Source organism: Salmo salar, chromosome 17 (genome assembly GCF_965601325.2).
Source record: "Salmo salar chromosome 17, fSalSal1, whole genome shotgun sequence".
NCBI lineage: Eukaryota > Metazoa > Chordata > Actinopteri > Salmoniformes > Salmonidae > Salmo > Salmo salar.
This window is the reverse complement of record NC_138307.1, coordinates 67,669,379-67,688,240: the sequence shown is the minus strand read 5'-3', so window position 1 is coordinate 67,688,240 and position 18,862 is coordinate 67,669,379. Positions and strand designations below refer to the sequence as shown.

Below are 18,862 nucleotides of genomic sequence, written 5' to 3'. Positions count from 1 at the left end.
CAGTCAAGAGTGAGATTGACTTCCATTAGACTGTCGGCTGAAACGGTCCGATAGACCTCTGAAATGAGCCAGACAGACGCATGCATGACAACTAATTCAGCATTAACACTGGGCCGTGATGAAAACCTGAATGTAACATTCAATTCATGTAATTGAATTAAACAAAGCCAGAGACAACCCATTAGGTAGGGCCCGTATTAGCTCCTTTCATCTCCACCGGCAGGCCCCGATCGCAATCACTTCAGCCCCGCAATACGCCATTTTAGGAAATGGCCTCTTAGCAATACTTACACGCCAGAGTTGGCCTGCTCCCAATGGCCAGCTTATAGTAATGCAGTGCTTCTGAGGACCTGTGGTTCTCTTGAAGCAGCAAACCCCTGGTGGAAAGAAGACAGGTCCAGAATTATGGTAGAATGAAGCAGAGGAAAGAGAGGTCTACAGGGCAATCAGGGAAACCATGTGGCAACTCTGACTGTTTGGGTTTTAAATCTAATTGCAGCATGACATTAGACAGTGTTTAGTGACACTCGGTTTATTTGGTTTATTTGTTAACCATCCGTAATCTCAGAACGACACCTTCATTAAAGGTGTGTCATGTAAACACAGAAATGTGTTTGTTGACAAAGGTGACTCTTCCTGTTTCTTGACAGGGGGACAGGGAGTAGAGAGAGGGGAAGAAAAACACTGTCAGGTGAGCGGGAAATGTGGGCCGGTTATGAGGCTTGGCACCTTTGACACTCAGAGGGTTAATGTGGGTATTAGAACTGCCTTCATGTTTTCCCAGAGCCCCGTAAATCATGATTAATGAAATCACTGTCAAGGGGAACAGGATCCCATCTGGGGATAAAACAACCCATTTCCTCTCTATCATCTTCCTCTCTGTTTCTACACTGCCCGCTCCTTCTCTTCATGACTTTTCTCTCTCTCCCTCCCTCTCTCTCTCTCTCCCTCCATCCCCCTCTCCCTCCATCCCCCTCTCCCTCCATCCCCCTCTCCCTCCCTCTCTCTCTCCCTCCATCCCCCTCTCCCTCCATCCCCCTCTCCCTCCATCCCGTTATTCTCCCTGTCTGTCTAAGCAGTATTGATGGATGGTAGCTTTCATGGCCCTTCATCCTTGTTGAGGTAGTTGAGAGATGCAGAGATGACACGTCTCACACTCACAGATTATACAACATGTCAGCCATGTTTCCCCGGTAATACAGGGCATTCCGGTACGCCCTCTCCGCCTCGGCCATCTTGCCCTGGTTCTTCAGGACATTTCCCAGGTTGCCCCATGCTAACAAAGAGAGACAGGCGTCTGTCACGTAAATACAGGTATTGTGTAATGGAAAGATCTTGAGTTTTGCATTTATGAGGAAAGATTACAAATCATTTATGACATATATTTTATTCTTTATGGGCCAGTTTCTCAGCTATAGAATAAGCCTTGTCCTGGACCTAGAATAATATAGAACTGAAACATTTTCTAATCTAATCTAATCTAGAGTGATGTAACTCTCAGGCCTAACTTTATCACAGTGGGGCTAAAGTACCAAACCAAAGGCCCATATTCCAGAATGTGTTGGCTAGTCAACAGTCTCCTCCACACTACCTTTAGCGGGGTTAACACTGATCCCTGACTTGTAGAGCATCTCCTCGTTGCTCCAGTCTCTGTTCCTCAGCACCGTCTTGATGCCGTACAGCAGCACCAGGCCCGCGCACAGACCCAGCAGCACGACCCTGGGGCCCCTGGTTCTCAGCCTGACGTACAGGGCTCGGGTCCCCACCGCCACCAGCAGACAGAAGCCCATGCTGGGTATGTACAGCAGCCGCTCGGCCACCACGAAGCCCACATAGAAGAACAGGTTTGTGGCCGGGAGGAAGGGCAGCGAGAGTAGGCCCAGGGAGAAGACCACCACGTTCTCCGTGGAGGGGAGGGTGGCTAGGGAGGTCCGAGGGGAACATTGGTAGGTTTTGGTGAACCCATTCCCGTTGAGGGTGGTTTTCCCATTGGTCTTTGGAGAGCCCTGCTCTGAGTTTATGGTGTGGTTGTTGTGGTTGCCGTCTGGAGGATGGTAGCTGTGCCCATTGGTGAGGGCCTTCCCATTCACCAAGTGAGCTTTCCCATTGGTCTCCTTGGCCTTGGAGTCGGGGCTGCTACGGAGGCCATACCAGGCCAGGAGAGTAAATCCAGCATAGAAGGCTACAGTGTGAAGATTCCTCCAATCAGCAAAGGTCTTGATTAGTGGTAGAGCGTCCATGGACCAATCGAAGCTGAGCTGGACAGGGCAAAGGAGGAGCCAGGCGTTGGCGGCGGGCAGGTAGAGGAAGGTCAGAGTTCGCGTGAGAAGATGCGGTGAGTCGGCTGCCGGGTTGTCTGAGTTGGAGAAGTTGGGGGGCTTGTTACCCATCCAGTAGAGACGAGCAGCCAGGAGAAGCACGCCCCAGGAGACCAACACACTCACACTCAGCAGTACAGTGGTGTTCCTCTTCTGCAGGAGAGAGAAAACATTATAGGAATGTTATGGGAACTACCCTGGGACTTCTGTGAAACGTTCAGGGAACTTTTAGAAAACTTTAGTATTCTGAAAACGTTCCTGCTCGCATTCTGGGAATGCATTGGTAACTAGAAATAGTTTATTGGGCTGAAACTAAGTCAAATCTATTAGACAAAGTAGTAGATATTTTCTTTAACACAGAAGCATTTGGTTTTGGTTTATTTGGTGTGTATTCATAAACATCAGTGCGAAATGTAGAATTTTGATTTAAATCTCGACCATGTGAAAGGTCGATGACCTTTATGATTTCACATCGCGAGGAATTTCTAGAATAGAACTGTTTAGAAATGAGGAATGAAATGGAAGGAATGTTTTTGCAAAAGCTGCCCAGGGCACAAGCCGTGTTCATGCGCAATTGACACAGCCAAGCGCTCTGTGTATTATTGGCAAGTCCTCTGAAAAAAGTATCTACAACGGCCAGAAATAATATGGCTCTGTTGCTACACAAACACAGAAAGCATTTTTTGAGAAATTAAGCATTGATAGCACTGAGAGACTAAATGGGGGATATTAACACTTCACATTCATCAGAAAACATACTTGTGGGAATCTTTATCAAATGACCCTCCATGTTGGTGTCACCTCTATTCATATGTTTCAGTTTGATTTAATAGAATAATGCCCTAAAGGACAAGGATTCTTCTCATTTGACTGTGGGATGAGAAATACTGGTAGGCTAGGCCAATTAGAGGTGAACATATGCTATTACTGCCCAATAAAGTAGCTGTGAAACTCAATGTAAAATGTACGCTAAACTCATACCTACATTAATTACAGTTAGGCCTATGTACATTCAAATATACATTTCAATGAATTCCCTTTCATTTAACCAGGCTTTTCCTGGTTAAATAAAGGTTAAATAAAAATGATCAAGCTAAGAAAACCACTCCCTCATCATTCCCCACACACTCCTTTAGATCAATTGACCTCTAACATTCTGGAGCACTTGGTGCCGGTGGAGTTTAACAGTTTCCTTTGCCCCAATAAAGACATGTCAAATAAACAGAGCATCTACTATACATGACCAATAGACCACGACACTGGACCCTACTACCAACTGCATACGATGACATCACGGCGGCACTGTGCTTCTCTCATTCTTATTCCGTTCATCCATCTTCCTGTAAAGCAATGCCTCTAAAATTGATTTAGAACAGATCCGTCCATGTATTGTAGCATGGTGTCTTGTATGCCCAAATAGGCTATGTGTTTAGACTAGCTAAGCCTCGAGTGCAATTTGACTGCACAACTCAGGCCTAGGGTGGGTTCCGAAATGGCACCCTAATCCATACATAGTGTAGGGAAAAGGGTGCCATGTCAGATGCTGCCCTAGTGTATGCTGGGAGAAGTAGAGTGGGGAGGGCCTGATTCAGATTGTTGGCCCATTTCAGATAGAGTGGAGAGTGACTTTTAATCAGCTCAGAGCTCACTGTGTCGGTATGTAGATTCTGTTTAAAGCTATAAGAGGATTAATGCCATGGCATGATCAGCGTCAGGGTCCTTATTAAACACCTTCCACTGGCCTGTCACCACGTTCAGCTTTCAGCTCCATCAGGGACATTAGTGTAGTTAGACCAGGACTAGTAACTTCAAAACTTCATTACAACTGACAAATGTTACTAACCCATCCCCTCATGAACTTCTCAGAGGAAAATGGACATTAAGAGAGATTGTTTGCTATTTTTACAGTTCCTAATGGCTTTATGAATACATATCTGGCATAGGAAGTAAGACCTTTTTTGGCATGTTAGGCTCATAAAAATCTGGGAATTGTATTTTTTGATGAATAGATTAGAGCACTACTCGAATCAAAAAAGGCTGAAACAGAAAGCAGCCAGGGGACGACTGTATGATAAGTAGAGAACAGCTCAAATATTATTTCACTTTGTTTTACAGGGTCACACTCCTGGGCCCATATTCAGAGTAGGAGTGCTGATCAGTTTAGTCTTTTACATCATAATGAATAGGATTATATGGACACGGAGGAACCTGATCCTAGATCAGCACTCTGACTCATACCTTGTGAATACGAGCCCTGTCCTCTGGACAGGTCAGCAAAACTTTAAAGTCTAGAGTTACCGTTGCTATGGTTACCGAAGGTTGTCCGGTCACGTCCTTGACCCCCCCGATTCTGGCTAATTAAGTCACATCTGTCTAGACTTAGGGGTCACCGCAGTCCGGAAGAGAGAGGCTGCAGCTGTGAAAGGAATGTATTGACACATATACCAGTTGAACAGAACATATTGCTCTCTCTCAGGAGAAAGTTGGGGAAACACTTTACTTCAAGCCTGTAGGTATAACGCAGTTTGAATGCATTATAACACATGTCATAAGCATGCATGGCCCCCTTATGATGTATTGTGATCTCATAATCCAGTTTATCATAATCCGTTGGTCTGATGGTCTAAAGAAGAAATGTAATTAATTTGGATGAATCTGTATGGAGGCTTTTTAAAATATAATATATAAATTAAAATATAGGCTTTCTACTGTCCAGACAGAGACCAGGGAGTTCTCTCTTCTCCCTACTGTACAGTACAGACAGAGAGTGTTTCTTCCATCCACACACCAGCCTCCAGTGAACTCTGGCTGAACCTGTGGGGGTGGCATGAGAGCTGTGTGTGTGTGTGTGTGTGTGTGTGTGTGTGTGTGTGTGTGTGTGTGTGTGTGTGTGTGTGTGTGTGTGTGTGTGTGTAAGTGTTTTCATCACAATCTCACCAGGCCTTTGAACATTTCTGTCTGTTTCGCAATTACAGACCTAATTTACTTCCTACTTTAAATGAGGTTACAAAGTCAATATAAAATCATCTCAGAGCACCGCAGAGATGAGTAGACTGAGTAAGTGTTATCCCCAGCATGACACAGGCAGCCAGGCAGCTGCACAGCCGAGGTCTCTAGTTCTCACCCTCTTTTCACACTCCTAAAACGCACCGAGTCATGCCGAGCCGAGCCATGCCAAGCTGAGCTGTACTGCACTGGCCTGGTCACGCATCTACCATAGTTACGGTTGTCACGCTGCAAAGATCAATGTGAACAGAAAGGATCAGAGCCAGCACAGTATGGCTCTGGTTGGCACGGCAGTATGAAAATGGTTAGTCTCATTGCCAAAGAATGATATTGTACAGTTTAAACCTGATGGATTATTCCTCAAACAATGTCATTGTGCTCCTAACTGTAAACAGAGAAAATCCTCTTTAAAAGTGTCAGTAGCCTACAGTTCAGCTGGAAGTAACGTACATTCTGTATATCAAATCAAATATATTCATAAGCACATAAACATAGCCCCAGTTAACTCTCAACAGAGAGCTCAGAGAGAAACTATTTTCAAATAGTCCTGCTCAGCGAAGGTTATGACCATACTAGTGCGTACGAGTTTTTGAAACCTGCATCTCCAATTACCCTTAAATTAGGACTAAGGAGTTTATTAGGATTGACTTGTCCTGGACAATAGACATGCTTCATTTGTTGGACCTTCACTTCAGAACTGAGAGTGTGAGACAATTTCATCTCTCTGAGGAGAAGATTTCCTTTGAGATGAGGTACATTTGACTGTGAGATAAACCAATTACAAAAAATCTGTGTTTTCAGTCTTCTCTTTCTGTGGAAAGATATCAAATATGACCGGAGAGATTTGAAGATTTTTGGGCTGAAGGAAGTAAGAAACTCAGAGGGAAGAATTGGATATTGATTTCTGAACCAGAAAGCAGACACACAAAGGAAGAGGCTATGTATTTCTACACAGAGGAGATGAGGTTATTGATGGGATCGTCTTGTTCTTCTTGTCTGGGGAAAATGCGGTATGAAAAATTCAATCTGGCTCCATTTCCTCTCCCAATTCCCAATCTTTACTTAATTTACTTGAAGATCAATCTCGGACTCAAAAGGCCAAAGCCGCGGTCTGTCGACGGTGATGGCGATTCCTCAATCAGGGTAAATTGAGACAAAATGGTCGCTTAATTTCCCTTAAATTCTGAGTGAGAGTCTGAAACTCCACCAATTCCTCTAAAGCACTAAGATAAACTCACCTGCTTACTTTTCTGCACTTCTCTATTACGAACTTCAACCTTTCTCTTTGTATCATTCTATTTCACAACTCATCTGGCTATTCTGTGAAAAATGACTTTGCAAAAATAACTTTACAAAAAACATTTGACTTGATTTTATGTGGTTTGATTTGATTCTAGAGGTACAGTCGAAGTCACCTAGGGCAATGCTAGGATGTATCATTGATGATTTATCTGTTTGAGTTACTTTATTTCCAGCGTCAGAGCAGCTCTCTCATTGGAGCTCATAAGATCTGTGGCTGGTTAAAAGAGCCGGAATAATCCCTTGCAGCATGTCAAAGCTGCCGTCCCACTCGGGCCAAGGCTTTCATCTAAACACTGCGCTCTCCACAGATCTCACACACTGTGGATTTTTACTGCTCTCTTCACTACATAAGACCTCTCTGCTTTCCATCCGCATGGGAACTGTCCGTCCGTCCCTCCCTCTCTCTCCCCCTCTCTCTCTCTCTCTCTCTCCCTCTGTCCCTCTCCCCCTCTCTTTCTCCCTCTCCCTCTGTCCCCCTGTCTCTCTCTCTCTCCCTCTCTTTTAAAACGACATGAAGACCAGCCCATTCTTATCTCTGCATTGTGTTTGTCATTCATCATTAGCCATGTTCAAACATTGTCCTCTGCTGCGTGTGGTCCTCTAATACCCATCGTACTGTTATTAGTGTCTGTTGGCGCTGTTCAAGACGTGTTTGAAGACACAGCGGGATGAGGTTGACATTAGTGGACTCTCTCATAAAGCTGCCTGTGGACTGACAGAAAGCAGCAGGGGGAAAGAGCCTACGGACTTCCTCTATAAAGTCACGTCCCGTTTACACTCCTCATCCTCCTCATAAATCCTCCTGGTATATGGGCCTTGGTTGGGCCTTCTTGGACCATACTCTTTTAGTTAGAGTTAAAACAGTAACATTGGGTATGATAGCCAGGCCACTGTTGCACTCCTATCCCTAGCCTGATCCTTACAATGCTTGACATCGCAGCGCTGCCATATGTCCTCTCTGGGTGTAGGATGAAGTTGCCCCTAGTTTCCCCACTACTCAGAGACTGTTAAGATGGCGCCGAAGAGGATGGCTGACGTTTTACGTTGTTTGTAACTTATTTCTTTACTTATTTTGTACATAAATGTTGCTGTTTCCGTCTCTTATGACCAAAAATAACTTCTGGACATCAGAACTGGGATGACTCACCACAAACTGGAAGAAGCTTTTTCCTTTAACGAGTCCGATGAGAAAGATATACTGCTCTCCCGGGAACAGGCCCAGATCCCCGTCATTTGCGTGAAGAAAAGACGGAGGAAAAGAGGATGCAGATCGGGCTGCATTTTGAGAATCCATTGGCGAGCGAGTAAACTCCCACTGCCATCAATTCTACTTGCTAACATGAAATCATTGGAAAATAAAATTGATGACCTATGATTACGATTATCCTACCAACGGGACATTAAGAACTGTAATATCTTATGTTTCACGAGTCGTGGCTGAACGACGACACGGATAAAATAGAGCTGGAGGGATTTTAAATGCACCAGCAGAACAGAGAAGCTACATCTGTTAAGACGAGTGGTGGGGGTGTGTGTCTTTTTGTCAATAACAGCTGGTGGGCGATGTCTAATATTAAAGAAGTCTCGAGGTATTACTCGCCTGAGGTAGAGTACCTTATGATAAGCTGTAGACCACACTATCTACCAAGAGAGTTCTCATCTATCTCTAGGAGACAGAACGCGTCTCCTTCCTGAGCGGTGACCGAAAAGATTTGGCATGGATCCCCAGATCCTCAAAAAGTTCTACAGCTGCACCATCGAGAGCATCCTGACCGGTTGCATCACCGCCTGGTATGGCGACTGCTCGGCATCTGACTGTAAGGCGCTACAGAGGGTAGTGTGTACTGCCCAGTGCATCACTGGGGCCAAGCTTCCTGCCATCCAGGACCTATATAATAGGCAGTGTCAGAGGAAAGCCCATAAAGTTGTCAGCGACTACAGTCACCCAAGTCATAGACCGTTTTCTCTGCTACCGCACGGCAAGCGGTACCAGAGTGCCAAGTCTAGGACCAAAAGGCTCCTTAACAGCTTCTACCCCCAAACCATAAGACTTCTGAACAATTAATCAAATGGCCACCGGACTATTACATTGACACCCCCAACCCTCCATTTGTTTTGTATACTGCTGCTACTCGCTGTTGTTTATTATCAATGCATAGTCACTTCACCTCTACCTACATGTACAAATGACCTCTAACCTGTACCCCCGCACACTGACTCGGTACCGGTACCCCCTGTATATAGCCTCGTTATTGTTATGTTATTGTGTTACTTTTTATTATTTTTTACTTTAGTTTATTTGGTCAATATTTTCTTAACTCTTCTTGAACTGCACTGTTCAGTGGGGGAAAAAACGATTTGATCCCCTGCTGATTTTGTACGTTTGCCCACTGACAAAGAAAGGATCAGTCTATAATTTTAATGGTAGGTTTATTTGAACAGTGAGAGACAGAATAACAACAAAAATATCCAGAAAAACGCATGTCAGAAATGTTATAAATTGATTTGCATTTTAATGAGGGAAATAAGTATTTGACCCCTCTTTTAGGGGACTAAAATTGCCACCAATTTTTAGGGGACTTTTGTGATGCTACAAAACTTTTGTAGCATCACTTTAAGGTAATGATTGGGGGAGAAAGCTGATCCTAGATCTGTACCGAGGGGAAACTTCACCCCGGAGTATCACCTCTGTGTGGATGCAGTCCATTGGCCAGTGTTTTTGATGGAACTCTGATGTCATCAACCAGGGACATCCAGGCCGTTTACACTTCTCTTAACACATTGGGCCTTTTCTCCTGACTAGGTACATTCCCCCAGTTAATCAGACAGGACTAGGGTCCGGCCTTCAGTGGCTGACTTTGATGAAGGGACCTTATTACTGAATACCACTCAATATAAAGACTGAAGTGGCGCTAGCACAGGGACCCATAATGGGACAGGTCATCGGTTCACATCCCCCACTGGGATGGATGGACCACTGGACCACCCTGCTTCTCTCTGGGATTGCTGTCCATAGAGCAATAGAGAGAATGAACCAGTGTTGTCAGGCAACTAAAGGGAAGCCAAATATTATCCATCACTTTACTTCAGATATGACATATTGTTAGACCTACTAGCCAACAGATAGATTGCTAATTTTTTTTATTTCATGCACATTGTTCTAGTTGTAGAAACAAGTAGCCTTCCCCACTTCCGTAGACATGCCACTAAATACAGAACGTGTGAGACTCCTCAGCTCTGGCACAAACAAACACAATCTAACCACAGACAAAAAAAGAGCGAGAAAGAGAGAAAGAGTGAGTGAGAGGGAATTACCACCGCAGGCATCATTTCACAGCTGAACGCCTCTGTGGAGGATAATTGCCACGGCATTCATCAAGCGGTCGTCAACCGCCGACGCACTAATCTGCAGCCCCGGGCCTCATTGAGACAAATCAGGGAATCTACTGTTTCTGTCACACTTTAATTACACGCCAAGAAAGGGAACATCCAATCATATGCAGCGTCCTTCGCCCCATGCATCCTCTTAAGTAGAGCCCAGAGTTTCTCCTGACCACATGACCTAACGAGGAAATGATAAAAACTCTGGACCCTAGTTACAGTCCTATAGGGACCCTAGTTACAGTATTATAGAGACCTTAGTTACAGTATTATAGGGACCCTAGTTACAGTATTATAGGGACCCTAGTTACAGTATTATAGGGACCCTAGTTACAGTATTATAGAGACCTTAGTTACAGTATTATAGGGACCCTAGTTACAGTATTATAGGGACCCTAGTTACAGTCCTATAGGGACCCTAGTTACAGTCCTATAGGGACCCTAGTTACAGTCCTATAGGGACCCTAGTTACAGTCCTATAAGGACCCTAGTTACAGTCCTATAGGGACCCTAGTTACAGTCTTATAGGGACCCTAGTTACAGTCTTATAGGGACCCTAGTTACAGTATTATAGAGACCCTAGTTACAGTATTATAGAGACCCTAGTTACAGTATTATAGAGACCCTAGTTACAGTCTTATAGAGACCCTAGTTACAGTCTTATAGAGACCCTAGTTACAGTATTATAGGGACCCTAGTTACAGTCTTATAGAGACCCTAGTTACAGTCTTATAGAGACCCTAGTTACAGTCTTATAGGGACCCTAGTTACAGTATTATAGAGACCCTAGTTACAGTATTATAGAGACCCTAGTTACAGTCTTATAGGGACCCTAGTTACAGTCTTATAGGGACCCTAGTTACAGTCCTATAAGGACCCTAGTTACAGTCTTATAGGGACCCTAGTTACAGTATTATAGAGACCCTAGTTACAGTCTTATAGAGACCCTAGTTACAGTCTTATAGAGACCCTAGTTACAGTATTATACAGACCCTAGTTACAGTATTATAGAGACCCTAGTTACAGTATTATAGAGACCCTAGTTACCGTCTTATAGAGACCCTAGTTACAGTATTATAGAGACCCTAGTTACAGTATTATAGAGACCCTAGTTACAGTCTTATAGAGACCCTAGTTACAGTCCTATAAGGACCCTAGTTACAGTCTTATAGGGACCCTAGTTACAGTATTATAGAGACCCTAGTTACAGTCTTATAGGGACCCTAGTTACAGTCTTATAGGGACCCTAGTTACAGTATTATAGAGACCCTAGTTACAGTCTTATAGAGACCCTAGTTACAGTCCTATAGGGACCCTAGTTACAGTCTTATAGATACCCTAGTTACAGTCTTATAGATACCCTAGTTACAGTCTTATAGGGACCCTAGTTACAGTCTTATAGGGACCCTAGTTACAGTCTTATAGGGACCCTAGTTACAGTCCTATAAGGACCCTAGTTACAGTCTTATAGGGACCCTAGTTACAGTCTTATAGAGACCCTAGTTACAGTATTATAGAGACCCTAGTTACAGTATTATAGGGACCCTAGTTACAGTATTATAGAGACCCTAGTTACAGTATTATAGGGACCCTAGTTACAGTCCTATAGGGACCCTAGTTACAGTCTTATAGAGACCCTAGTTACAGTCCTATAGGGACCCTAGTTACAGTCCTATAGGGACCCTAGTTACAGTCCTATAGGGACCCTAGTTACAGTCCTATAGGGACCCTAGTTACAGTCCTATAGGGACCCTAGTTACAGTCCTATAGGGACCCTAGTTACAGTATTATAGAGACCCTAGTTACAGTCTTATAGGGACCCTAGTTACAGTATTATAGGGACCCTAGTTACAGTATTATAGAGACCCTAGTTACAGTCTTATAGAGACCCTAGTTACAGTCTTATAGGGACCCTAGTTACAGTCTTATAGGGACCCTAGTTACAGTATTATAGGGACCCTAGTTACAGTCTTATAGGGACCCTAGTTACAGTCCTATAGGGACCCTAGTTACAGTCCTATAGGGACCCTAGTTACAGTCTTATAGGGACCGTAGTTACAGTATTATAGAGACCCTAGTTACCGTCTTATAGAGACCCTAGTTACAGTCTTATAGGGACCCTAGTTACAGTCTTATAGGGACCCTAGTTACAGTCCTATAAGGACCCTAGTTACAGTCTTATAGGGACCCTAGTTACAGTATTATAGAGACCCTAGTTACAGTCTTATAGAGACCCTAGTTACAGTATTATAGAGACCCTAGTTACAGTATTATACAGACCCTAGTTACAGTATTATAGAGACCCTAGTTACAGTATTATAGGGACCCTAGTTACAGTATTATAGAGACCCTAGTTACAGTATTATAGGGACCCTAGTTACAGTCCTATAGGGACCCTAGTTACAGTCTTATAGAGACCCTAGTTACAGTCCTATAGGGACCCTAGTTACAGTCCTATAGGGACCCTAGTTACAGTCCTATAGGGACCCTAGTTACAGTCCTATAGGGACCCTAGTTACAGTCCTATAGGGACCCTAGTTACAGTCCTATAGGGACCCTAGTTACAGTATTATAGAGACCCTAGTTACAGTCTTATAGGGACCCTAGTTACAGTATTATAGAGACCCTAGTTACAGTCTTATAGAGACCCTAGTTACAGTCTTATAGAGACCCTAGTTACAGTCTTATAGGGACCCTAGTTACAGTCTTATAGGGACCCTAGTTACAGTATTATAGGGACCCTAGTTACAGTCTTATAGGGACCCTAGTTACAGTCCTATAGGGACCCTAGTTACAGTCCTATAGGGACCCTAGTTACAGTATTATAGAAACCCTAGTTACAGTCTTATAGGGACCCTAGTTACAGTCTTATAGGGACCCTAGTTACAGTCCTATAAGGACCCTAGTTACAGTATTATAGAGACCCTAGTTACAGTCTTATAGGGACCCTAGTTACAGTCCTATAGGGACCCTAGTTACAGTATTATAGAGACCCTAGTTACAGTCCTATAGGGACCCTAGTTACAGTATTATAGGGACCCTAGTTACAGTCCTATAGGGACCCTAGTTACAGTCCTATAGGGACCCTAGTTACAGTCCTATAGGGACCCTAGTTACAGTATTATAGGGACCCTAGTTACAGTCCTATAGGGATCCTAGTTACAGTCTTATAAGGACCCTAGTTACAGTCCTATAGGGACCCTAGTTACAGTCCTATAGGGACACTAGTTACAGTATTATAGAGACCCTAGTTACAATATTATAGAGACCCTAGTTACAGTATTATAGGGACCCTAGTTACAGTCCTATAGGGACCCTAGTTACAGTATTATAGAGACCCTAGTTACAGTCCTATAGGGACCCTAGTTACAGTCCTATAGGGACCCTAGTTACAGTATTATAGAGACCCTAGTTACAGTCTTATAGAGACCCTAGTTACAGTATTATAGAGACCCTAGTTACAGTCCTATAGGGACCCTAGTTACAGTCATATAGAGACCCTAGTTACAGTATTATAGAGACCCTAGTTACAGTCCTATAGGGACCCTAGTTACAGTACTATAGAGACCCTAGTTACAGTATTATAGAGACCCTAGTTACAGTATTATAAGGACCCTAGTTATAGTATTATAAGGACCCTAGTTACAGTATTATAGAGACCCTAGTTACAGTATTATAGGGACCCTAGTTACAGTATTATAGGGACCCTAGTTACAGTATTATAGAGACCCTAGTTACAGTATTATAGAGACCCTAGTTACAGTCTTATAGGGACCCTAGTTACAGTCCTATAGGGACCCTAGTTACAGTCCTATAGGGACCCTAGTTACAGTCCTATAGGGACCCTAGTTACAGTATTATAGAGAGCCTAGTTACAGTATTATAGAGACCCTAGTTACAGTATTATAGGGACCCTAGTTACCGTCTTATAGGGACCCTAGTTACAGTCTTATAGGGACCCTAGTTACAGTCTTATAGGGACCCTAGTTACAGTCTTATAGGGACCCTAGTTACAGTCTTATAGGGACCCTAGTTACAGTCCTATAAGGACCCTAGTTACAGTCTTATAGAGAGCCTAGTTACAGTATTATAGAGAGCCTAGTTACAGTATTATAGGGACCCTAGTTACAGTATTATAGAGAGCCTAGTTACAGTATTATAGAGACCCTAGTTACAGTATTATAAGGACCCTAGTTACAACATTATAGGATATAACTACAGGCTATGACTAGGGACAAGAGTGTTCCTGGTCAGGTGACGTGGTCAGAAAGAACTAAGCCCTAGGCTTAAGCACAACTAAAAGATAGCCACTCTGAAGCTTTGATAAAGGGCTCGAAAGCAGTTGACACTGTTATTGATGCTGTGCATGGTGAAGAGCTTATTCCTGAATCACCTATCCACCAGTCATTCTTTCACTCCTTCATTTCACACACCTTTATTTTGAATTGCTTCCTGTGCTCATCCATCATTCTCTGCTGATTGTTTGTTTTTGACAGGTGGAACGGAACGGGAAAAAGAAGGAGGTAATACAGAAGCTATATGGCTCTGCCACTTTGACTGAAACACACACTCCAACCTCTGCTCCACAGACTGTTGTTTCCTGGACATGTGTGTGTGTATGGGATGCTAGTGTCAGGGCCACTGATTTGTAAATCTCTCCCTCTCTCTCTCTCCCCCTCTCTCTCCAAGGCCCCTCTACCTCTTTCATTTCAGTCTGAATACAGAACTAATAGGATGAGAAATGGAGCGCCGGTCACTAATAAGTCAGCTAATAAGAAAGGATGGGTTTTACCTCCCCCTCCGTTTCCTCTCACTGCAGAGTAAATAACACAAACAGTTCAAATTGTCAGGAAATCTTTAGAAATAGCTAAGCAAATGCTAACATGCGCAAAGATAGAATTGGAATGCAGTGCCTCACTGCCCAATATGATGCAATAACAGAAGTGAATTATTGTTATTCTGCCATCACAGTAAAACCACACTGACTGGGCAGACAAAGAGGGGTGAGGTGCTCTCCTGGCAGTGGGTGAGTACGAGTGGAGAGACACAGATAAAAGAGGGGAAGTGAGAACATAGTTTCCTTCTTCTCCCTCTCTCTCTCTCTCTCTCTCTCCCTCTCTCCGTGTTCCCACACATTTGTTTTTGAGGTGTCTGGGGTCGTAATCGGCGAGCGATAGCCTCGTGGTCGCAGCCCCGGCATCTGAGAGATTAGGAGGCGGGATGGGGTGCCATGGGAGAGGAGGGCTGGGGTGCCATGGGAGAGGAGGACTGGGGTGCCATGGGAGAGGAGGGCTGGGGTGCCATGGGAGAGGAGGGCTGGGGTGCCATGGGAGAGGAGGGCTGGGTGCCAGTGGGAGAGGAGGGCTGGGGTGCCATGGGAGAGGAGGGCTGGGGTGCCATGGGAGGGGAGAACGGGGGTGCCATGGGAGAGGAGGGCTGGGGTGCCATGGGAGAGGAGGGCTGGGGTGCCATGGGAGAGGAGGGCTGGGGTGCCATGGGAGGGGAGAACGGGGGTGCCATGGGAGAGGAGGGCTGGGGTGCCATGGGAGAGGAGGGCTGGGGTGCTAGTGGGAGAGGAGGGCTGGGGTGCTAGTGGGAGAGGAGGGCTGGGTGCCAGTGGGAGAGGAGGGCTGGGGTGCCATGGGAGGGGAGAACGGGGGTGCCATGGGAGAGGAGGGCTGGGGTGCCATGGGAGAGGAGGGCTGGGGTGCCATGGGAGGGGAGAACGGGGGTGCCATGGGAGAGGAGGGCTGGGGTGCCATGGGAGAGGAGGGCTGGGGTGCCATGGGAGAGGAGGGCTGGGGTGCCAGTGGGAGAGGAGGGCTGGGGTGCCATGGGAGGGGAGAATGGGAGGGGAGAACGGGGGTGCCATGGGAGAGGAGGGCTGGCATGGGAGAGGAGGGCTGGCATGGGAGAGGAGGGCTGGGGTGCCATGGGAGAGGAGGGATGTGGTGGCATGGGAGAGGAGGAAGAGGAGGGCACGGCAAGGAGGCGAGGGTGATAAATGAGCCAGATGTGCTGGCAGGAGGCGAAATAGGAGGTGCAGGGTTGGCACCAGGATCTGTCGGCTGGATCTGGGAGACTGGCCAGGTCCATTGTGTATAAGGGTAAGGGAGGAGGGTACTGTCTGTTGAAAATACCTGCTGCACTATTGAATAGATTAACAGGGAATGTGGCCAGAGGGGGAGGAGGGTACTGTGTGTGAGTGTATGTGTGTGAGTGTGTGTGTATATATGTATGTATGTGTGTGTGTCTCCTCTAAAACCTTAAGGGTTGTAGATAGATGCCATCGTATCAGTCTTAATTGAGGACAGATGCTACAGTACATCTGTTTCTCTGCTAGGGTCCACTGGCTGTGAATACACAACCAGATCCTTCCTGCTGAGCAGAGAGACTTCACACTGCCTCCCTCCCTCACTCTGATCCTCTGGGCCTCTCACTAAAATCCCCTAATAACAGCTTTAGGATAGCAAGCTGCCAAAGAGGACTACAGCAAAGCTGCACCAGAGGACAGGGTGTGTAAGCACACTTACACAGAGTTAAAATGTAACACTCTCTGTCTCTCACACACACAAACGGACCAGACTGTCCTTGCCCAGTAAAACCTCAAGGAGAATCTTTATTCTTCTATCATGATGTTTTTACAAGGGCTGCTATATAGATCTGAGAGCAGGATTTCTAATCAAACCCCGAGTGTCCGTGTGAGATACAGTATGTCACTGTGTCTTTCATGCACCCTGCCTGTCCTCATCCTGCATGTGGCAGCTCTAGATGGGTGTTTTCTCACAGGGAATAGGCAGTGTGTGTGTATGTGTGTGTATGTGTGTGTCTCTCTGTGTGTGTGTGTGTGTGTGTGTGTGTGTGTGTGTGTGTGTGTGTGTGTGTGTGTGTGTGATCTGTCTGTGTGTGTGTGTGTCTCTGTGTGTGTGTGTGACTATACATGCAGTGGAAGATAGCCTATAGGATGGTAACTCCCTCTCTCCCCATATATGACGGCAAACAGCCCGTGTGAACGTCTGAGCATGCGTGTGCGAGTGTGTGTGTTTCCCTGTGCAGGGTAAAGGACTCCACTTGTACTACTAAGAACATATATATTACCTTTCTATGCCCTATGTGTCTAATTGGATGGACACTGTACCTGAAACTGACTAGGCAGACAATGTAGCGGAGAAGGAAGTGTATCATTGTCTCTGCAGTGAGAGAGCATATCTTTCTTTTGTCACCTCAAAATAACCCGACTGCATGCCACAAATACACACACACACACACACACACACACACACACACACACACACACACACACACCGTAGAAAGCTCACAGGAACACACACACACAAACACAGAAGCTTACACAGACAGACGTCATCGGGGTAAGATTCTGAACCAGAAGCATGTTTCAGTGTATCTGTGTACCTCAGTGAGGAGGACTCGCTGGAAACTGACCAAAATAAATATATTTTATTTCAGTTTAGAGGAAGAAAAAAACTCACTTATTTTGCATTCCTCAGCTGTGTGCATGGTAGTGCTAGGATAAATGCTTTCAAATTACACTCTTAATGAAAAACAAACACACACACACACGACTTCCCCATAAACAATCCGAATTGTAGATACACACAGGAACCATTTGTGGTTGGCTGAGATTTCCCCTCCGCAGGGGGAAGAGGAAATTGGATACACGCAGAGACACAAAGAGGAGTGCCACTTTGTAAACAGAGGGCAATGTTGTTTACCTTCCCCAGGAGCACGACCACCGCCTGGCGGAACCGGAGCCGCTGGAACACAAAGAGGTCGTAAGCCGCTGATACGGCCAGCACCGTGACTCCCTGCTCCTTCCACAGCATGCTGGACGCTGCGCAGACCAGGCTCCCCAGCAGCCACAGCCACGTCCAGGCTCGGAGCCTACCACAGCCCCTGGTCTGACAGTCCCTAGAAGAGGCCGTGTAGGCCGAGCGGAGCCCGCAGTGCCTTGTGTAACAGAGAAGAGACAAGAGGAACAGCAGTGCTGCACCGACGTCGGCCCTCCCCACTACCCCCGCCACGGCTTCCGTATGCACCGGGTGGGAGGCGAAGAGGAGCCCCACCAGAAGACTCCACGGACCTCCCCCCAGGAGGGGGCGACAGAGGGCAGTGAAAAGGCCTGTGACAGCCCCGTGGAGGCCCATGTTGACCAGGTGGTAGCCCCAGGGGCGCAGGCCGCCCAGGGCGTGGTTGAGGCGGAAAGAGAGGGTGCAGAGGGGTCGGAAAGACTTGTGGCTGCCGCTGTGGGTGAGCAGGGTGCCCCAGAAGTCATCATACAGGACGTTGGTCCACGGGGTCTCGGGGAGAAGGTCCTGGTTGGTCTTGATCGCACGGCTGTCGGGGAGAGAGAGAGAGAGAGAGAGAGAGAGGAGAGAGAGAGAGAGAGAGAGAGAGAGAGAGAGAGAGAGAGAGAGAGAGAGAGAGAGAGAGAGAGAGGAGGGTCAGTGTCAGTTTGGATACCATCTAGATGAACAGGGGTTTTCAGTCAGAGAGAGAGATAAAGTGGTAGTCATTGATGTAGCGACTGTGAGAGAATGACACAGATGAACCTTGATGTGATAATAACTGTGATGGATGGAGCATGGTGTGAACACACACACACACACACACACACACACACACACACACACACACACACACACACACACACACTTTGTCAGGTGATTATTGGCCCCTGAGGCCTCTCTACTATCTCACAATTAACACATAATTAAGGGGAACCCGGACGTGCCTCATGTACACTAACAGACTGTGACAAACGAGATGATTCACCCCAGAGATGTCAAACTGCATGATAAATGACCCCTCTAACCACTAACACAACAGCTTACTGT

The 18,862-nt window shown here is 45.8% G+C and overlaps 1 protein-coding gene across 1 annotated transcript in view; it reads right to left on the bottom strand.

Annotated features, from left to right (window-relative positions):
• LOC106576554 (protein O-mannosyl-transferase TMTC2) overlaps positions 1 to 18,862 on the bottom strand; it is a 90,352-nt gene that overhangs the window by 33,468 nt on the left and 38,022 nt on the right. Inside the window, exons 2-5 of the mRNA XM_045700032.2 lie at positions 17,741 to 18,362; positions 1,592 to 2,471; positions 1,162 to 1,276; positions 292 to 377 (exon numbers count right to left, since the gene is read on the bottom strand). Of these exons, the coding sequence (XP_045555988.1) occupies positions 292 to 377; positions 1,162 to 1,276; positions 1,592 to 2,471; positions 17,741 to 18,362 (1,703 nt within the window). The remainder of the gene's footprint in view (positions 1 to 291; positions 378 to 1,161; positions 1,277 to 1,591; positions 2,472 to 17,740; positions 18,363 to 18,862) is intronic.